The sequence below is a fragment of the Zerene cesonia genome, unplaced genomic scaffold (genome assembly GCF_012273895.1).
Source record: "Zerene cesonia ecotype Mississippi unplaced genomic scaffold, Zerene_cesonia_1.1 Zces_u011, whole genome shotgun sequence".
Lineage (NCBI taxonomy): Eukaryota > Metazoa > Arthropoda > Insecta > Lepidoptera > Pieridae > Zerene > Zerene cesonia.
Genome location: NW_024045141.1, coordinates 459900 through 482346, shown reverse-complemented (window position 1 = coordinate 482346; position 22447 = coordinate 459900). Strand labels below are relative to the sequence as shown.

Sequence of the window (22447 nt, the reverse complement as noted above, 5' to 3'; positions counted from 1 at the left end):
TCATATTCGTGTTTTATCGACTTAAACTTACTTTTTTAACAAACAGGAGGCGTTTGAGTAGCCCCAATTTATTATGACACTTCCTGACATCTATTGGCGAATAATAATTAATACATAAATATAATTTCCAAAAAACATTTATAAATTGTATAAAAAAACAAAAAAAAAAAATCACCCAGGTACTAATAATAAGTGAAAAAACCTCAAACATTAAATCGCGGTAATGTTTAGGATAAAATTCTTTATATTAAATCTTTGTCTCAGGCGTGTTTCAAAGGCTGTCTCAGGAATTTTAAAATATTATTGCATATTTTAAAATATATTTTATGTCAAAATTCAAGGTTCGTACAGACTTCTGCAGGTCGGTGTATATTCAAATATTCATCACGTCTCTAGAATCTTAATAAGCTCTTAGCAATGGCAGTTGTGGAAACTGTTTGTCCATCTGTCCGTGGTGGACGCGAGAATTGATGGACTGGATTTGAATGGATTTTTTATCGCACTTCAATATTTTTAAATGCACAATTGTTTTATATCGATAGCCTTCTTCCTTTCCTTCTAATATTATAAACGCGAAAGTTTGTAAAGATGTGTGTATGTTTGTTACTCTTTCACGCGAAAACTACTGAAGCGATTGCAATGAAATTTAGTACGTAGACAGCTGGACAACTGGAATAACATATAGGTAACTTTTTATCCCGATATTCCTACAGGATACGGACCTACGCGGGTGAAACCGCAGGGCGCAGCTAGTATGAGAATAACAGATAATATATTAAGTTCTAAAATTCTTAAGTAAGATGGTGGTGATCGCTTACCATCAGGCGAACCACCAGCTCAGTTGCCCGCTACGACATAAAAGACAAGCAAACCCGTGTGCGCAAACAAGTCGGAAACATCGCAAAAAGTTTACGAAATACATGTGTGAGGAAACAAGCGAACAGACGGCGTGGCGGGCGGAGCTTGTATGAAGATCTATTAATATATAGACGGGCCACTCGGATAAAAATTCAAAAATAGAATTCTGTGTCGCGTCGTTACGATAGTTTAAGCGTAGTACAATAGGAACTGTACTTATTTAACGGACGATCCCGAAAACGAAGGAGGTTCTCAATTCGATTGTTTATATATATTTTTTTTTTAACGCTAGCTGGTTTTATGTAACTTATTACACCTTTTTTATAGTGGGGAAATCTTGCATAGATACCCACTGCCCCTGCGGAAGGTCGTGTGTTAGTTTCCTACCAGTCGGTTCAGTCGAAACCCCACTGTGTTCCGTCGAGCCGCACCAGTGAAGGGGCCACGGGTGCTTTTCCAATTCCAACTTCACTACATCTACCTATATGCTGAGAAATTTTGAAAGAATAGAAAAAAGGCCCTTAGGCACATGAAACCGAAAGAGTAGAAGAAATTCGATTACTGTGGCGGGATCACGGGTGGCCGAGAGGCTAGGCGTTGCTACGGTTAGGCAAGAAACGCAGGTTCGAATCCTGCCTCGTGATCAAATTTTTTCTATTCTTTCAAAATTTCTCATTTATAAAGCATTTCAATGCTATAAAACTAAAAATTAAATTTATACCTATATGCTATCATAGAATGGTAATAAAGAATCATCAATCATTATGATCTAATAGCTGCGCCCCGCGATTTCACCTGCGCAAGTCCGTATCCCGTAGGAATATCAGGATAAAAAGTTGCCTATGTGTTATTCCAGTTGTCCAGCTATCTGCGTACCAAATTTCATTGCAATCGGTTCAGTAGTTTTTGCGTGAAACAGTAACAAACATACACATACACATACATCCATCCTCACAAACATTCGCATTCATAATATTAGTAGGCGTAGGATATATACTAAAAAAAAAAATCTGTCCAATTTCCAGTTCAAGTCAAATAATTATTAAAGATAAATGGTAAAGTCCAGTCTATATATTACTATATCTTCACAAGATTAAATGCCACGGCGTATTTATCACGATATAAAGTAAATTCGCATCAAAGATATTTATATTTAGTTATAACAGGATATGTCTGGTTGTGTACATATGACATACTAGCTGCGCCCCGCAGTTTCACCCGCGTAACGTTCCTACGGGATGCGGACTTATGCGGGTGAAGTCGCGGGGCGCGGCTAGTTTTTGGAAGAATAAGTTTCAGTTAAGATATAGATGTCGCTTTTCAAAATTTGACAAATCTTGTAGTTATCGAATGCTAAAATGTCGAATCGCTTAGAAACCCGCCCTATTTTTATTAACTAGCGCTCCGCCCCGGCTTCGTTCGTAGTACATATATAGCTTATAGCCTTCCTCAATAAATGGGCTGTCTGACACTGAAAGAATTTTTCAAATCGGACCAGTAGTTCCTAAGATTAGTGCGTTCAAACAAACAAACTCTTCAGCTTTATAATATTCAGTATAGATAATTCGCATGCACAATAGGTTCAAAAATTCATTAATTAATTATGTGAATTATGTCGTCAAACAAACTTTTTAGCTTTATAATATTAGTATATATTAATAATTGCATTATCTAAAAATTAGAGACTTTTTAACGGATTTTAATAATATTATTAACCCGACGTTTCGAACACTTTACAGCGAGCGTGGTCACGGCGACGCTCCCCGTCATAATATCATAAATAAATCGCGTATAAAATCCGTTAAAAAGTCTTTAATTGAGAAATTTTGAAAGAATAGAAAAAATTTGATCACGAGGCAGGATTCGAACCTGCGTATCTTGCTTGTATTTTGTCTATTCTTTCAAAATTTCTCATTTATAAAGCATTACAATGCTATAAAACTAAAAATTAAATTTAAGTCTTTAATTTCTAAATGTATAACACTAGCGTAAAATCAAACACGAGAAAATACTATTGCATTATCTATTGACACGGTGAGTGCCGCCTTCAATATCGGCACATGTTATACGGCTTAAAAATATCCCCGTTCCGCAAAGCGATGCCAACTCAGTATGATTTATTTTTAATTGTTCGCAGTTATGTAAATGCTAAAGTCGGTCTAGACCGCAAAAAAAAAAACATCTAAATTTATGTTATACTAACTGCGCCCCGCGGTTTCGCCCGCGCAAGTCCGTATCCCGTAGGAATATCAGGATAAAAAGTTGCCTATATGTTATTCCAGTTGTCTAGCTGTCTACGTACCAAATTATTGGGATGTGTGTATGTTTGTTGCTATTTCACGCATAAGCTACTGAACCGATTGCAATGAAATTTGGTACGTAGACAGCTGGACAACTGGAATAACATATAGGCAAGTTTCTATCCCGATATTCCTACGGGATACGGAGTAACGCGGGCGAAACCGCGGGGCGCAGCTAGTTTACAATAAGAATCTTCAAAAACCCAGTTCAAAGGAAAGTCCACTAAATAACAATCTAATTACTGTGCCGGTGTATGTCTGTCACCGCTCACTCGGGAGCGTCTAAACAGCTGCGCCGAATATAGCTGTTCCATTTAATAGGTTCAGGGATAGTTGTAGGACAATCGTTTATTTTTCGTGTTCATTTTAAATTTTTATAACAACAGGTTTTACATCAAATAGGTTTATTACAAAATTATTTTTTAACGTTCAACCGACTGCCAAAAAAAATAGAACGTTATCTTGTATTTTATTGGATTCTATTTTTTGTGTTTGTTACTTCAGAACTGTCGACTGGGTGAGCTGATTTTGATGTATCCTTTATATTTGAAAGTTAGTGCCTTCCGAGCGTTGAGTGTCTTCATAAGAATACTCATTTTTCTTTATTTAAATTTTTATTTGTTACAAGCTGGCCTTTCGGGATGAAAAAACCATTTTATTATCTTAATCCGAAGAGAAATCCAACAAGAAAAATCTCATTAATATCCGTTCAGCCGTTCTTGATATAAGTAGTGTAACTAACACGATACTTTTATATATCTTCAACCAGGTAATTAAACAAAAACATATTATACAGGTTTTCCGGAGATTACCGGAATCAAAACTATCCGATGTATTATATACTAGCTGCGCCCCGCGGTTTCACCCGCGTAAGTCCGTATCCCGTAGGAATATCGGTATAAAAAGTTGCCTATATGTTATTCCAGTAGTCCAGGTGTCTACGTACCAAATTTCATTGCAATTGGTTCAGTAGTTTTTACGTGAAAGAGTAACAAACATCCATACATCCATACAAACTTTCGCATTTATAATATTAATAGGATTATTATAACCCTTATATCTCTTAAATACAATTTAATCCTTCCTACTAATATTATAAATGCGAAAGTTCGTAAGGATGTGTGTGTGTTTGTTGCTCTTTCACGCAAAAACTATTGAACTGATTGCAATGAAATTTGTCACGTAGCTAGCTGGACAACTGGAATAACATATAGGCAACTTTTTATCCCGATATTCCTACGGGATACGGACTTAAGCGGGTAAAACCGCAGGGCGCAGCTAGTAAAAATATAAAAAAGAAATTGTGTACCCGGAAACGGGACTGAGAGCGCAAATCTGTTTTCTTTTTATGTTTTTTTTTGTTTTTCTTGTTATTTTATAGTCTGTGTTTTAGCTCTTTAACATTTAAAAGAGGATTTTTTTGGTTGTTTCTTTGTACAAAAATATATACAAAATTACTGGATCGATTTTTGAAATTCCACCACCAGCAGAAAGCTACATTCCTACTCGTACGTAAAGGTTAAAACGGGACCCTATTATTGAGACTTTTCTGTACATATGTCTGTCTGTCCGTCCGCTGTTATTCATGAACCGTGATACTTCCGACGGTTGCAACCTTCATAGATGTTGTATTTATGTAGACAATATAAGTAAAGACTGAAATAAAGTATACACACACACACACACACACACACACACACGCACACACACACACACACACACACACACACACACACACACACACACACACACACACACACACACACACACACACACACACGCACACCACCATTACATCCTTAACAGACTCAGTTTGAAGATTATATTTAAGAAACTTATGTAAATCTTACGTCTGTAGGACCTATTAATAATAATAATAATAATAAGAATTTATTTCATTATTTATTGTCTTATTATATATGAATTACGTGTCACATTGTTTGTCTGCGATTGATTCTGAAACTACTCAACCGATTTCAATCAAATTTGCACACAATGTGCAGTTTGATCCAACTTAAAAGTTAATTATATTATTTCAATTACGATTAATGACTATATAGAGCTAGTTATTGGATAAAATCTCACCCGTCGCTACCGACGTACGTCTCCTTCGCGGTCACACCGTTGTAATGAATTCGATTCTCAACCTCACCATCAACCAGCACATCGGTCATCACAAAGTTCAGAATGTCCCTGTTCAGATGCCGCCGCAGGTGCTTTATGTCGCCGAGGGCCTTCCGGTCCGCGTTGTCTATGCCGTGTCTGTGTTTGCGCGTCACATTCGAAATTGGAACGACGTCGCTGTCAGCGTGACGGCCGGTGACGTCGCGGTTGTCAATGTCAATGTCACTGTCAACGCGGCTGCCGGTGACGTCGCCGCTGTCGCTGTCGCTGTCGCAGCTCGTGGTGCCGAGCAGCAGGAGGATCAGGATGGGCGTGCTGAACAGCTTCTTCCAGGAGACGACGCGGGCCGCGCTCGACTTTTTCTTCGCTTTCGGCGACTTCAACTCCATCGCTGATCTGTAATTGCAGTTATTCGTTGTTTTTATTGAATGTCGAGCGTTAAATGATTTTGGGGAGAGTGGGGGAGGGGTGGGGGTGGGGGGGTTGACAGTTGGTTAATAAGCATCTAACCCCTCCTAACAACCCTTTTGTTACTGGCTATATATAATAATGTAGCTTTCTTTTAATGAAATAAAATTACAAAATCGGAATCAATCGGACCAGTTCTTTCGGAGCCTTTAAGGTACAAACAAACAAAAAAGTTTTCCTCTTTATTATGTTAGTATATGTTTGTGAAATAACAATTAATTTTAATTAAAATTCATGTATATTATATGTGTAGAAAACTTACAAGTATAGGCGAATTAAAAAATAAATTAATTTTAACAAACGATTGTGGCTAAAAAGATAAAAAGACTAGTTTACCTTGATCTCTGTCACGTAAGTATCAACATACAACACGTAAGTCTTATTAGATTGGTTATTTTTGTTTATTTCCAAACATGCTAACAGCGTTAGTCCAAAGGTTAGTAAACTGCATCTTGCATAATTGGATAAAAATCTTGTCACTGCATAAAATTACGTGATTTTTCAATTTAATTTTAAACAATTTTTAAAACAATCGTTTAATCCTTTACAGCATATAGATGTACCGATAATTTTAACAAGGATAAAAAAGATAAATAAATAATGTATGTAGGTATTTCTGTTAAATTTATACTAATATTATTGTGGGAGTCGAGCACGCTTCGGCACGAATTGGGCCAGCTCGCGCCGGGGAAGTACCACACCCTCACAGAAGACCGGCGTGAAATAATAGCTTGCTATTGTGTTTCGTATGGTGAGTGGGGGAGACGGAGGCCTATTTCCTTCTCCTAGCCCTTCCCAGTCCATTCCTTCTTTCCAGTCATCAATCCTTTCCTTATGCCTTATCCTTTAAAAGCGGACAGGGCATTCTCAGAGGTCTGAGCCTCTGCGAATGTTCATGGGCGGTGGTGATCGTTTACCATCCGGCGAACCACCAGCTCAGTTGCCCGCTATGATATAAAAAAATGCGTGTATAAAAAAACAATTTTTAAATGTCCAGCTACGTACCAAATTTCATTGCAATCGGTTCAGTAGTTTTGCGTGAAAGAGTAACAAACACACACACATCCTTACAAGCTTTCGCATTTATAATATTAGTAGGATAGGATTACTCGCCTATAACTGCGGCGGTATGCGTTGATTTCGTCAGCGTAAACGAAATAAAAAACCGTCATGCGGTAGGTAAATACTGTGCGATATTTGATATAAGATTATATAGGCTTGTATAAACAATAGATTCGTAATTATCACCACTAGCCGCACGCCCCGGCTCCGCCTGCGTTTTCTTTGCCTCTGATTTTGTATGTCATCCTACTAATCCTATCCTACTTCCTACTAATCTTACTACACAATATTATTCAAATTGAAGGCTTTATTTGTAACACGGGCGAAGCCGGGGCGGACCGCTAGTAATCTATAAAATCCGTTAAAAACCACACCAAAGTATACATTAGGACCATCTATTTTATAGTCGAGTTTAATTTTTAGTTTTATAGCATTGAAATGCTTTATAAATGAGATATTTTGAAAGAATAGAAAAATTTTCACAAAATGATCACGAGGCGTGATTCGAACCCGCTTATTTTTGCTACGGTTAGGCAAACAACGCGGGTTCGAATCCCGGCTCGTGATCAAAATTTTTCTATCCTTTCGAAATTTCTTATATTAGAGTCGGTTTAATGACGCTTATCGCTAAGTTTAATGACGTTACGCGGAACATTTTCAATTATGACGCGAGCGTCATATTTACGCAGTCGATAACACTTGCGTCACTATCGTGATGCTCAAGTTATGCTTAACTCACTTAGATCGTAACTTGACGTGAACTGTAACTGCATTATGGGTGTACAAAAATACTTAACCGGTTTCCGTTTGCGGTGTTGCGTATGTGTCAACGAGTTGGCTGAATCAGCCGTTTCATTGATCGCCTAGGCTCTTGATTAAACGGTGCAGTTTAATGCACTACCTAAATTTGTTTGAGCTCAGTTAATGTAATGGCGCCGTTTAATGAAGAGCCTAGGCTGTTAATGAAACATAGAAGAAGAATATCAATGAATATTTAAAAAAAATGGACAAAAAACGGATGGAAAGACTGATAGAAGATCAAATGGCCGATTTTGGCGCCAATTTTTTTCAAATCCATCGTTCGTTTTAATGCCAAGAACGTGAAAAAGGAAAAAAAATGATTCCATAAAAAATAGTTATATAAATTTATTATACATGAACCTTTTTACATCTATGTAATAGATTAGAAATATCGAAATAAAAGGGTTTTTAACGGAATTTAAACGTGATTTATTTATTATATTATTAACCCGACGTTTCGAACACTATACAGCGAGCGTGAACAGAATAATTAATTAAAAATAAATTCGAAAGTTTGTAACGATGTGTGTGTGTTTATTGCTCTTTCACGCAAAAACTGCTGAACCGATTGCAATGAAAGTAGATAGCTGGACAACTGGAATAACATATAGGCAACTTGTTATCCCAATATTCCTACGAGATACGGACTTACGGGTGAAACCGCGGGGCGCAGCTAGTAATGTATAAATCGCGTTTAAAATCCGTTGAAAAGTCTTTAATTTCTAAATGTATAATACTCGCATTAAATTGAACACAAAAAAATACTAAATTAGACATAGATTTTTACTATCTAATTAAGGCAATAAACAGCTAATTACGCTCTGACCTTGACTTTCGACTCGGGGACATGATACGGGCATGACGTATGTATTATTATATATTTAGTATATATTTCGTATGTATACTAACATTATGGATATTGTAAACCGACTACGGAAAAGGAGGGTACCACCAACAGACCGAGTACCCGAAACGAATAAATCAATTTTTAGGATTCCGTATCCGATGGGTAAAACGGGATCCTGTTAAGACTTCGCTTCGTCTGTCTGTCCGTCTGTATCTCATGAACCATTATAGCTTAGATACTTGATATTTTCTGTTGCCGCTTTAACAGCAAATATTAAAAAATCTGGGTAACGCTACACTGGGCACGGTCATAAAACGGATGGGTGACCGAGTTTATTCTAATCTACAACATAGATTATTTGTACAGAACACACAGTGTTATGCGTCCGACTGGCACTTCACTGCACGGATTCTGTGTGTTATTTTTCGAAAGTGTTGAATACAGCTTTAATTGCAGTCGGATAATAAAAATTAATGCTACATAATATAGGAAGTAAATACACCTACTTAATTATATAAAAAATTAATAATCATCAATTAGCATCTATCGAAATTTAATTCTACACAATTAAGGATAATAAATTTTATATATACGTATGAATTTTTACAAATGAAGTCATCAATATTTATATAATTTTGAAGAAATAAATATCGATATAGAATACAAGAGCAAACTATAGCGCCAAAAATCCGCCATTTTGAATATTATAATTACAACATAACCTCAAAATTAAGCTGAATGAAACATCAGTAAGCTTTTAACCTATAACTAATGAGAAATTTTCAATTGATCACGCGACGGGATTCGAACCCGCGTCATTTTGCCAAACCGTAGCAACGCCTAGCCTCTCCGCCACCCGTGATCTCGCCACAGTAATCAAATCTCTTCTACTCCCTCGGTTTTATATAAAACAATTAAACCTATACCAAACTCAAAAACCATATCCCACCTTCACGCAGTCGGTTACAATATATCAAGCACATTAAGGATAAAGATTAAAAACACATTTTCCTAGTAAAAACTCAATGTCGAGTTCGCTATTTACAAGAATTAATGAGAAATTAATCATTTAATGTACGCAGAAACATGGGTACTGTATATAATCTCTTTATTATATAAAATTAGCTTTTGCCCGCGGCTTCGCACGCTTCAAATTAGGAATAGTTTAATAGACGTTTTTATACATACAAACCTTCCTCTTGAATCATCCTACTTCCTACTTCCTACTAATATTATAAATGCGAAAGTTTGTAAGGATGTGTGTGTGTTTGTTGCTCTTTCACGCAAAAACTACTGAACCGATTGCAATGAAATTTGGTACGTAGACAGCTGGACAACTGGAATAACATATAGGCAACTTTTTACCCCGATATTCCTACGGGATACAGACTTACGCGGGTGCAACCGCGGGGCGCAGCTAGTTTGTAATAAAAAATGCAATTTCTCAGCTAACTACCATATCTATAATTTAACAATTGGAGACTAATGGAAACCGGTTTAGTACAAGCGCGGACCTGCCGACCCTAGGTCAAAGGCCATGTAACCCATTACTACACCAGTGGTTCCAAGTAAGTCCTTTTTTTATTTGAAAGCTGGTGCCTGCCATGAGGAGGCTAGAGAGTGATAGGAAATATCTCATCTATGGGAAAATCCATTATAACATGAGTTTTTTTTTTTATTCTTTCAAAAAATTTCTCATTTATAAAAGCATTTCAACGCTATAAAACAAAAAATTAAAAAATTCATTATCACATTTCAAATTATATGAATCCCGATAGATGGCGCTGTACTTAAAATAACGTTTTTTTTTTTTTGTTTAATTTTTGTGTATTGTTTTTATTTTTATAGTCACACTGTATCGTTAAATAAATACTTTTTCGTCTTCTTCTTCCTTCTTCTTAATTCTTTGACCATGTTAGCGAAGCTGAGGGCATTTAGAGCATTATATTTGTTTACTACAATAAACATATACATATACATATATATAAAGCTTTAAGTAATCATCAATATATATAGGACTGCCAGCAACGCACGCCAAATAATTTAAGCAATGTTAATCAGTTGATATTAAAAATATTGATACACTAATGTTGCCCAGCGGCTTCACCCACGTGGTGCAAATCTATCTCTGTACCAAATTTCTTGCAGAGCTGTTTTCGCGTAATGGAGTAACAAACATCCATTACTATATTAGATGGAGAGATGGACTTTCAGAAATTATTTTTCCCATTTTCTTAGCGACATTAAATTATTTTATGTATGACTTATCTATAGCTTATCATTTAGGCGTATGAAAAATGGATGTTGGCCGTTTCTCATACCTACCCGGTGTGCACACAAAATTTTATGAGAATCGGTCCAGCCGTTTCCGAGGAGTAGGGTAACTAACCTTGTGACACGAGAATTTTTTATAACTACTAGCTGCACCCGGCAAACGCTGTTCTGCCTTACTCTTATCATTTAGGGGTGTGAAAAATAGATGTTAGCCGATTCTCAGACCTACCCAATATGCTTACCAAATTTCAGAGGAATCGGTCAAGCCGTTTCGGAGGAGTATGGCAACGAAAACTGTAACACGAGAATTTTATATATATAGATATAGAGAAGATGTAGCACAAAAAAGCGGATATTTAAATGATTTTTCAACCGACTTCAAAAACAGTTATCAAAACGATTGTAACTTCTTACCCCACAATTTAAGAACTGAGTGAACCGATTTTGATGAGGTCGCTTATAATTTAAAAGCTATCTACATTGGTAATATAGAACTAACCAAATTAGCTAATTACGACTATATTGCGTAGATAGTTCAAGCAGAGTACATTGGTGACCCGCAAGCGATGTGTGACTTAACCCTTACCTAATTAACAATCAATGAAACTAACACAACAAAAGATTGGCTAATCCATTTAACATTTCATCTATGAGACGATGTAATGTTTGTTTCTAATTAAGAAAGAAAGAAAGAAAAACATTTATTAGACACAGACATATACACACACAACAGATCGAACAGAAAAAACAGAAGCATACAATAAAAAATATATATATATAAGAGGAAAAATATAATTAAAATAAAAGGTGTGTTTGCGATTCACACACGATAGAAGTGAAACTTCAGTAAATCGACAAAAGAATGAGATGAGTATATATAAAATATAAAATAGTACGTATATTTCTGTCTCATTCGTTGCCAGCTTCATTCTACACATTTTTGTATTTGGGTTTTTTTTTTTTTTTTTTTTTTATTTCACAATCGGCAATGGAGCTGGTGGGACGCCTGATGGTAAGCGCTACCACCGCCCATGGACATTTGGAGAGGCGTAAAGTCGATTACAGACCTTACGCCTCTACAAATGGATTGCCGACTTTAAATTGGGAAGGGATTAAGAAAGGATTGGCGAGAGGAATAAAGGAAAGGACTGGGAAGGGGAAGGAAAAGGATATGGGCCTCCGGCTCCCCCACTCACCGAACGAAACACAGCAGAATGCTATTTCACGCCGGTCTTCTGTGGGGGTGTGGTACTTCCCCGGTGCGAGCTGGCCCAATTCGTGCCGAAGCGTGCTCGACTACCACATACTAAAGTGTTGTGTCTCTTACCTGTCGTTTTTCCGTTGCATCAGGTGTGAAATCACAACGATTCTAAAGAAGTTTCACTTCAATAGATAAAAATAAAAATTTACACTTAACAATTATGCGTGGTTGCGTGTGCCAAAAAGGGATGCCACTCAGGAAACCTGAGGCTTAACGCCTCAGCTCTGATTTTCAGTGGTACCCTTTCGACATCTGGATTGTCAGTAGCTCCGTATTATAATATGTATATATAAATAAAAGAGTAAATAAATACATAGTGGATCACTAATACACATAAATATTAAAAACTTTTTAACGGATTTTAAACGCGATTTATTCATTATTTTATTATTATTATTTTATTTAATAAGGTCATCCGACACCTGTTACATTATAACTTATATGTGAGAAACACAAATTTAACAAATACATACAAATGTGACAGACAATTACAGGATTACTCAACATGTAAATTTGCGTCACGCTACAAGTTTTAAATATCCTACTATAATGCTACTAATATTATAAATGCGAAAGTTTGTAAGGATGTGTGTGTGTTTGTTGCTCTTTCACGCAAAAACTACTGAACCGATTGCAATGAAATTTGATGCAGGGGAGGAACAAAAGGCGTTATATTTATATTATATTAGCTACGCCCTGCGGTTTCACCCGCGTAAGGCCGTATCCCGTAGGTATATCGGGATAAATAGTTGCCTAAATGTTATTCCAGTTGTCCAGCTGTCTACGTACCAAATTTCATTGCAATCGATTCAGTAGTTCGCGCGTGAAAGAGCAACAAAGGCACACACATCCTTACAAACTTTCGCATTTATAATATTAGTAGGATAGGATAGTAGGAAGTAGGATTATTAACCCGACGTTTCGAACACTTCACAGCGAGCGTGGTCACGGCAGTGGCGTAGCTAGGGGTACAAGGGCCCTGGTGCATAGGGAAAGAATCGGGCCCTCCTCCCCTCTTTCCGCCTTCCTCCCCTCTTTCAAAGCTGAGGTTAGAGGGCCCCCTGAGCTCCGAGGCCCTGGCCCTGCACTGCACCACCTGGCCCTATGATAGCTACACCACTGGGTCACGGGGAGGATATTAATTTCTAAATGTATAATACTCGCGTAAAATCAAATACAAGAAAATACTATGTTTCTAATTTTTTCACCGCCTCCTTGGTACAGTGGTTGACGCGTGAGCTTAGAACCGAGGGGTCCTGAATATAGGATAGTACCTGGATGACCGAGCTTTGCTCGCTATTATTTTTTTTTTGTTTCAACTTTAATTATTCGCCAAAAATAGTACTATTATTCGCCAATAGATGTCAGGAAGAGTCATAATAAATTGGGACTACTCAAACGCCTCCTAGTTTAAGTCGATAAAACACGAATATGATATTTTCTAAAAAAGATTCCTAGCTAGATCGATTTATCGCCCCCGAAACCCCCTATATACTAAATTTCATGAAAATCGTTGGAGCCGATTCCGAGATTCCAATTATATATATATTGCAAGAATTGCTCGTTTAAAGATATAAGAATAAGATAATAATAAATATTATATGCCATTATCCTTATTAAAAGCAGTGGTGGCTCAGTGGTGACTCGGACATTAAAAACGACAAGTCTGGGTTCGACACTGGGCGAGCGTGCATCTATTAAAAAAAAACCCCATTAAAATCTGTTGCGTAGTTTTAAAGATTTAAGCATACATAGGAACATAGGGACAGAGAAAGCGACTTTGTTTTATACTATGTAGTGATATCCTTGGTAAATAAAAGTAAATGTTTCGGCCTTGTACTATATATAGTCGGACATTTTAATTAATTTTTTCAAAATATTTTATACTCAATTACCATCAGGTGCCCTTTAAACGTTATTTTTGTATAATGGTATATATCAAACTTCACACTATCTTTATTACACGCTTTTTATTAGCTTCACCTGTATGTTTGTATGATTGTTTGTAACCGACTTCTTTGGGCGCGATTTTGACCCACTTTAAACGGCCAGATTTCATTCAAACTTTGTAGATTGATTGAGGACCGATGACAATACACTAATTTGATAAAATTATTCCATTTTTCAATTTGCAAAATATGATAAAAGAGTGTTTATTAGTTTTTGTAAACTATTATAATATATTAATATACATAAATTACAAGTCACGTTGTTTGTCCGCGACGGACTCCTAAACTACTCAACCGATTTTAATCAAATTTGCACGCCATGTCCAGTTTTATGTACTTCAAAGATAGGGTAGTTTACGAGTATACTATTTCAATTGCGATAAATGACTACCCGAGCGGAGCTGGGGCGTGCAGCTAGTAATCCTACTAATCCTACTAATATTATAAATGCGAAAGTTTGTAAGGATGTGTATGTGTTCGTTACTCTTTCACGCAAATACTACTGAACCGATTGCAATGAAATTGTATACGCAGACAGCTGGACAAATGGAATTACACATAGGCAACTTTCTATCCCTACAATCCTACGGGTAACAGACTCACGCGGGTGAAACCGCAGGGCGCAGCTAGTAGATAAAAGTACCGTCTATACAGGCGGAGACGGGGCAGCCGAGGGGGTCCCGGACGAATCAAACGAGTACCCATTGCCCCTTCAGTTATGCAGTTCGACGAAACACAGTAACCTAAGACCTAACGACCTAACGACCTAAAAGGGGAGGCCATTCTGCGTATGCTATGCCGATATGGTCGGCATAACGCTGATTTTCAGAGCCCCACCAGGCAACAACGCATAAGCCCAAAAGTGTCCCCTACAGTGGGGTTTTAGTCGGTAGGAATCCGACATAACCCACGACCACTTCCCCGGGGGCCGTTGGTATCTATGCAAGAATTCCCATCTACAAAAAAAAGGCGGAGACGGGGCAAATATGTAGTACTATCTATCTGGTATCCTGTAGGAATATCGGGATAAAAAGTTGCCTATATGTTATTCCAGTTGTCCAGCTGTCTACGTACCAAATTTCATTGCAATCGGTTCAGTAGTTTTTGCGTGAAAGAGCAACAAACACACACACACACACACATCCTTACAAACTTTCGCATTTATAATATTAGTAGGATAAAATACCAGTCAAAACAAGCCCCGAACAAGGTTAGTAGACTCGCGGGTTTGTTTACCGTCTCTTATCGAAATTAATCACCGAGCGAAGTTTTTAATTATCTGCACTGTATTCAACTTTTGGCCCCGGATCATATGTTATATAACACTTATTTATGTACGGTGCTTGTCAAACTCAAACTCAAACTCAAACATTTATTCATTCAACTAGACTTCTTATAGAAGCACTTTTGAATCGTCATATTATATTTTATAATGACTTCCAGTCACTTATCCTACTAATTACATATTATCCTACTAATATTAGAAATGCGAAAGTTTGCAAGGATGTGTGTGTGTTTGTTGCTCTTTCACGCAAAAACCACTGAACCGATCGCAATGTAATTTGGTACGTAGATAGCTGGACAACTGGAATAACATATAGGCAACTTTTTATCCCGATATTCCCACGGGAGACGGACTTACGCGGGTGAAACCGCGGGGCGCAGCTGTGCCTAATTAGCTAGTTAGATATATATTAAAAAACTAAAAACCACGCTCTGATGATAGAATCAACTAAATTGTCTCACACTTACTTAAACAGATGAAATTCAATTCATATTTCATCATTCCTTTTCCTCACCCTTCCCCGTCCTTTATTTCTTATCAGTAGCGAATTCTTTCCTTAACCCTTACCCCTTTATAGCGGGCAGAGCATCCGCAGAGGCACTACCCCTGCTCTGTTCACGAGTGGTCACGATCATGATCACGATCGCTTACCATCAGGCGAACCACCAGCTCAGTTGTCCGCTATGACATAAAAAAACGAAACCCTATGTTTGAATGCGCTAATCTCAGAAACTAGTGGTCCGATTTGAAAAATTCTTTCAGTGTTAGATAGTCCATTTACGGAAGCAGATTTTAGGCTACTAGTTTTTGCCCGCGGCTTCGCACGCGTTAAATTCGACGTGGTTACAAAAAACTCATCAAAGTCCGATGTGTCATTTTAGAATCTAAGCATACATACATAAAGACAGACGCGGGAAGCGACTTTTCGTTTTGCAATGACTATTACAACATTAACGTAAGTGAAACCGAGGGGCACAGCTAGTAATAATCTATAGACGACATTTTGGGCTATTTGTTGTGTAACAGGTCATTCTTTCCGGGGCAACGCAAGCGACGCCGGGGCGAGCGGGTAGTAATAGAGATGAATCCGTTTCACAGAAGGGTTGTCACTCGACGCAGTGCGAGCGTGTGTTTCTGACATAAATTAAATTATGCCCGCGCAAATTTTATAATGATCCGACTTATTTATATGGACCAACTAGCTGCGCGCCGCGGTTTCACCCACGTAAGTCCGTATCCCGTGGGAATATCGGGATAAAAAGTTGCCTATATGTTATTCCAGTTGTCCAGCTGTCTACGTGCCAAATTTCATTGCAATCGGTTTAGCAGTTTTTGCGTGATAGAGTAGCAAACATACACATACACATCCTCACAAACTTTCGCATTTATAATATTAGTAGGATTACTTATTTTTAACAAAGACACTTAACCGCCTTCATATGGTCAGTACTATACAAAATTTGAGTCGCAACCAGCGTTCAACCCGTAAATAGATACACGAAAAGATACTGTCGTATTGAGAACCTCTTAGTATTTTCTTGTGTTTGATTTTACTCGAGTATTATACATTTAGAAATTAACAACTTTTTAACGGATTTTAAACGCGATTTATTCATTATATCAGATCCAGTCTCCCCGTGACCACGCTCGCTGTGAAGTGTTCGAAACGTCCGGTTAATAATATAACGAATAAATCGCGTTTAAAATCCGTTAAAAAGTTTTTAATTTCTAAAAGAGAACCTCTTTTTTGAACTCGGTTAGAAATAGGCACCAGAAAAACAACTCCTGATTAATTTGACGTCCCGTCTTTCTAGGACTTTTATATTAAATAGGATACAAAGTTCAACAAACAACCTAATTAATTAATTAATGAATTTTGAATCTATTGTGCATGCGAATTATCTATACTTAATATTATGAAGCTGAAGAGTTTGTTTGTCTGTTTTTTTGAACGCACTAATCTCAGGAACTACTGGTCCGATTTGAAAAATTCTTTCAGTGTTAGATAACCCATTTATTAAGGGAGGCTGTAGTCTATATATGTACCACGGGCGAAGCCGGGGCGGACCGCTAGTTTAAAATGCTTGTATTGTACTAGAGGTCCGCCCCGGCTTCGCCCGTGGTTAATATATAGCCGATAGCGTTCCTTAATAAATGGGCTACCTAACAATGAATGAATTTTCCGAAACGGCAGGCATTTATGTACCACGGGCGAAGTCGGAACGAACAGCTAGTACAGTATAATAAAAATATGAAAGTTTGTGAATGTCACGTCTGAACTGCGTAACCGAATTTGATGGTGTTTTTTTTTTTAGCAGATTTAAAACTACATTTATGTATGGATCTTGTCATGTTCATTAAAACTGTATTTAAAAAGAAAGAAAGAAAGAAAGATACATTAATTATCAAGTTTTTGCGAATTATTTTCGATAAAAGCGACTTTCTAAATCGGTGATAGTTTAAAATAAATACTATTTATGAAAACTTAAAAAGTTTACTCAAGTATATGAACAAAAAAGGTTTTGAGTTTGAGTTTGAGTTTGATTTTATTGAAATCGGAAATGCAAATAAATACATGTAGCAATGCACTATAACGATAGTTTGAAAAATTAACACTAGGTTCCTATTGACTTCTCTAGTAGGGCACTTACCGTTCTAATGGTAAAAACAGTACGCTACGAATTACAAATCACTTTTTGGGAAAGTCGGTTAAATTAATGAGGCATATTTCGCCTCGTTGACCTTTGCATGGTAGTTATATAATTAATTAAATAATTAAGATGTAGATATTTAGTTAAGAGCCAATCTGTTTTACTGGTTAAACATTATTAAAAATAGTCCAGTAAATATCGACGGTTACTATTACAGATAAACAAGATCTTGACATTCCGATTTACAAGAAATAAAACTGACGTGTATCTTATAATTATATTTATATAAAGAAAAAAAAAACTCATTTCGAATCTGTTTCGTAATTCCAAAGTTTACCCTTAGACTTTAGTAAATAAAAAACATATAGTCTCACAGAATATCAGAACATATTAATGAACTCAAAGCGACAATAACTTAATGACTGTTAAAATTAAAATTTACGATAATTTACAATGCAAAATTACTACGAATATCAGTGTAGCGCCAACTGTCGTGAAACTTTAGTCCCAGTTATGCTCAGGCCGGTAAAAAAAACAAGGAATTACCTGTCCAGAACTCAGCTTACACAACCACAATCACTGAAAATATCACTTATTCCACAGCACGATTCGCATAAAAACAACACTTTATATTCATATGTTTTACGGACTCAACTTTCAGAATTTCGTATATAGTTTCCGCGGGTGCGACGCGGCCGAGCGACACAACCTCCCCGCTCGACGGTCAAACATGCACTGATTTAAAAAAATGCCTCGTCGCTGCCAACGTGTCCATACTTCATATCGTATGATCGTACGATTCCGAACGTTTATAAAAAGAAAATGTTCGGCCAGTTACTTTCACGAAAAAAAAAAAAACTTTGCGGTGCAAAGAGTACGTATAAGATATAATATTGTAATATTATCTATGGCAGATTTTAATCTGCATGTTGCATCATATTTACGGAAATTATCGAATGATTCTGAATGATAATGCATTATAATTATGTAGAACACGAAATGGCAATACTTTAATGTATTTTTCTATGATAATTGTGCGGTTGCGTAATATGTTTATGTGCGTTTTTAAATTGGATCATATAATGCGTAAACAGCAATATTGCTGCGCTTTGGGCAGTATTATCAAAGGTATTAGTTAGTACAGGACTTGTCACGTGCAATTAGAAAATAATTGTATGTACAGTGGTCACAAAAGTATGATGCATATATATAATATGTACTTCTATTTTTGTATGTTTTAAGTATATCTATTGTATATATGTATTTAAAATGTTGTAATCGCACCTATTACCCATACTTATACACATATATTTACCACAGCTTCTCCTTGACCACCAGGTTGTCTGGAAGAGATCGCTGCCTTCGCGATAAGACCGCCTGTTGTGCTCGTGAATGTTTATGTTTTAATGTATACATATATTTTTTGTTACTTTTTGTTATCATTGGTGCACAATAAAGTGTTTTTGTTTGTTTGATGCAGTAACATGGTATTTATCATTACATATTATAAAATAAAGCCCCCGGCCGCGCCTGTCTGTCTGTTCGAGATAAACTCAAAAACTACGGCACGGATTTTGACGCGGTTTTTTTTAATAGAGACAGTGATTCAAGAGGAAGATTTATATGTATAAAATTCCTGAAATTCCCACGGAAACGGTAACAACGCGGGTAAAATACTCCAAATAAACGCATGCGAAGCCGCGGGCAAAAGCTGGTAAGATATAAATAAAGTATGTTATGATTATGTTATTTTGGAAAATTCATAGATCTCCTTTAATATAACTTATTACGTGGGACACATGCATACCCGGATGTAAGTGAAATAATTTTTCAAATCAGTCCAATAGGTCCTGGGATTAGCGCGTTCCAACCAACAAACTCTTCAACTTTATATTGTTAACTAGCTGCGCCCCGCGGTTTCACCCGCATAATATAGGGATATAAAGTTGCTTATATGTTATTCCAGTTAACCAGCTGTCTACGTACCAAATTTCATTGCAATCGGTTCTGTACTTTTTGCGTGAAGGAGTAACAAGCACACACATCCTTACAAACTTTCGTAGTGCCGTGGGTGAAACCGCGGGTCGCAGCTAGTGGACTATAGTTTACACTAGCATACCCGACCACGCGTTGCTGTGGATACATTTATTCTTAATTATAAATTATTGGGATAATTAATCGAAATAAAAACTATCCTATATCTTCAGTTGGATCAAATTACACATAAAATGCCAAATTACATCAAAATCGGTTGAGTTGGTGAAGTGTTCATTGGGAACATACATCATGACACTGGATTTTTATATATTAAGATTAACACACAGGCTACAATCCAGCCGGGTACCACGCGAGTGCAGCCGCCGGTTCCAACTAGTCTTTCATATTTATTTCGATCATTAATAACACCGATTTACGTAGATATATTTTTATTTTATAACTAGCGGTCCGCCCCGGCTTCGCCCGTGGTACATATATAGCCTATAGCCTCCCTCAATAAATGGGCTATCTAACACTGAAAGAATTTTTCAAATCAGACCAGTATTTCCTGAGATTAGAGCGTTCAAACAAACAAACTCTTCAGCTTTATAATATTAGTATAGATACCAATACCATATTAATATTTCTTGGCAGTTCCCCATTTGATAAAATATCTCATGTACTTTAATATAAATCTATTTATATACAATTATATGTTAAATTTATGTATGTATATATGTATAGATTTTAATACTTTACTATCCTCAGTTTTCTTAATTGCCTTATATTTGCTCACTCACTATTTTTATATATTTTTCCTCCTACTTTAAGGGTTGCCTGGTATAGATCGCTACCTAGCGTTAAGGCCGCCTTTTGCTTACTTTCAATGTCATGTTCCGCTTCTCTATCTATACGCAACAAAGAATACCATGTCATATACTTTGATCCAGCAGAAAGCCGGCGCGGGTTTGTCCCTAAAAAAATAAAATTAAAATAATTTTAAATACAAAACGAAGTCATGAACGAAGCGCATTGGTGCGTAATATCTTTGAATGCAGTCGATTCCTTTCCTCTTCACTGCCGCTCTGTACTTTTTGCCTCGCCGTTGTCTTTGCCCGCCGCCTTTAGGGTACCGTGGTAAAATGAGAAAAACCTGCAATATATCTTATATCTTTAAACGAGCAATTCTTGTATATATATATATGTATATATATATAATTGAAATCTCGGAATCGGCTCCAACGATTTTCATGAAATTTAGTATATAGGGGGTTTCGGGGGCGATAAAGCTAGGAACCTTTTTTAGAAAATGTCAAATTCGTGTTTTATTCGTATTTTACGTCTTTCACGCAAAAACTACTGAACCGATTGCAATGAAATTTGCTTCGTAGATAGCTGGACAACTGAAACAACACATAGACACTTTTTATACCGATATTCCTACGGGATACGGACTTACGCGGTTTCAACCGCGGTTCACAGCTAGTTACTATTAATATAATTACCTAGTATTTTCTTGTGTTTGATTATACGCGAGTATTATACTTTTGTTTTTGCCTCAACGTTGTCTTTGCCCGCCGCCTTTAGGGTTCTGTGGTAAACTGAGAACTATATATTACTACTAGCTGACCCGGCAAACTATGTTCTGCCTTACTCTTATAGATACCGGATAAGCACAAAAAATTTCATCAAAATCGGTCAAGCCGTTTCGGAGGAGTATGGCAACGAAAACTGTGACACGAGAATTTTATATATTAGATTAATGTAATTACCTAGTACATATTTTCTTGTTTGATTTTACGCGAATATTATACATGTAGACATTAAAAACTTTTTAAACATCACAACACACAACAACAACAATTTTTGTATGACCTTCAAGACATATAACATCTCAGTCTCCCCGTGACCACGCTCGCTGTAAAGTGTTCGAAACGTCGGGTTAATAATATAATGAATAAATCGCGTTTAAAATCCGTTAAAAAGTTTTTAATTTCTAAATAATTACCTATTTAATTTTTAGGTTTAAAGCACTGAAACGCATTTTTTCTTTCTTCACTACATAGTATAAAGCAAAGTCGCTTCCTGCGTCTATCCCTATATAATAATAAATTCTTTATTTCGGAGTAATTAGGACCCAATATCGGTTTATATAACAATTTTACAAAAATAAGTTCACAAATACATAATTACAAAAATTAAATTTAAAATAAAATAAAACGTAAATTTCAATTTAAATAATACATGTCCTATATGTATCTTTAAAACTACACTACAGATTTTGATGGTTTTTTTTTTAACAGATTCACTAGCAAGGTTATAAGTATAATAACAATACGAATTTAATTTAGAATATTTTTGTCACAATTCATAAATATGCCACTCAGCGTAGTTACAGCTTTCTAATGGTGAAATAATTTATGTTATCGGTCCCGCAGTTTCTGTGAAATCATTACAAACATACAAATTCTACTTAAATTATTAATAGGATAAATTTAACTAAATTATTCTCTTAGTTATACTTAGTCTGGCCATAAATACTGTTACACTTAATTATAAAAAAATATTACATTTGAATTTCGAATCTGTC

General features: G+C 36.4%; 1 protein-coding gene across 3 annotated transcripts in view; it reads right to left on the bottom strand.

Moving 5' to 3' along the window:
• LOC119839306 overlaps positions 1-18635 on the bottom strand; it is a 69417-nt gene extending 50782 nt beyond the window's left edge. For 2 of the 3 annotated variants that reach the window (XM_038365546.1, XM_038365547.1), the window contains exons 1-2: positions 18427-18635; positions 5244-5678 (exon numbers count right to left, since the gene is read on the bottom strand). In XM_038365546.1, coding sequence (XP_038221474.1) covers positions 5244-5671 — 428 coding nt within the window. In that variant the 5' untranslated portion in view covers positions 5672-5678; positions 18427-18635. The remainder of the gene's footprint in view (positions 1-5243; positions 5679-18426) is intronic. The other variant, XM_038365548.1, reaches the window with a different exon arrangement.
• Positions 18636-22447: the final 3812 nt, after the last annotated feature.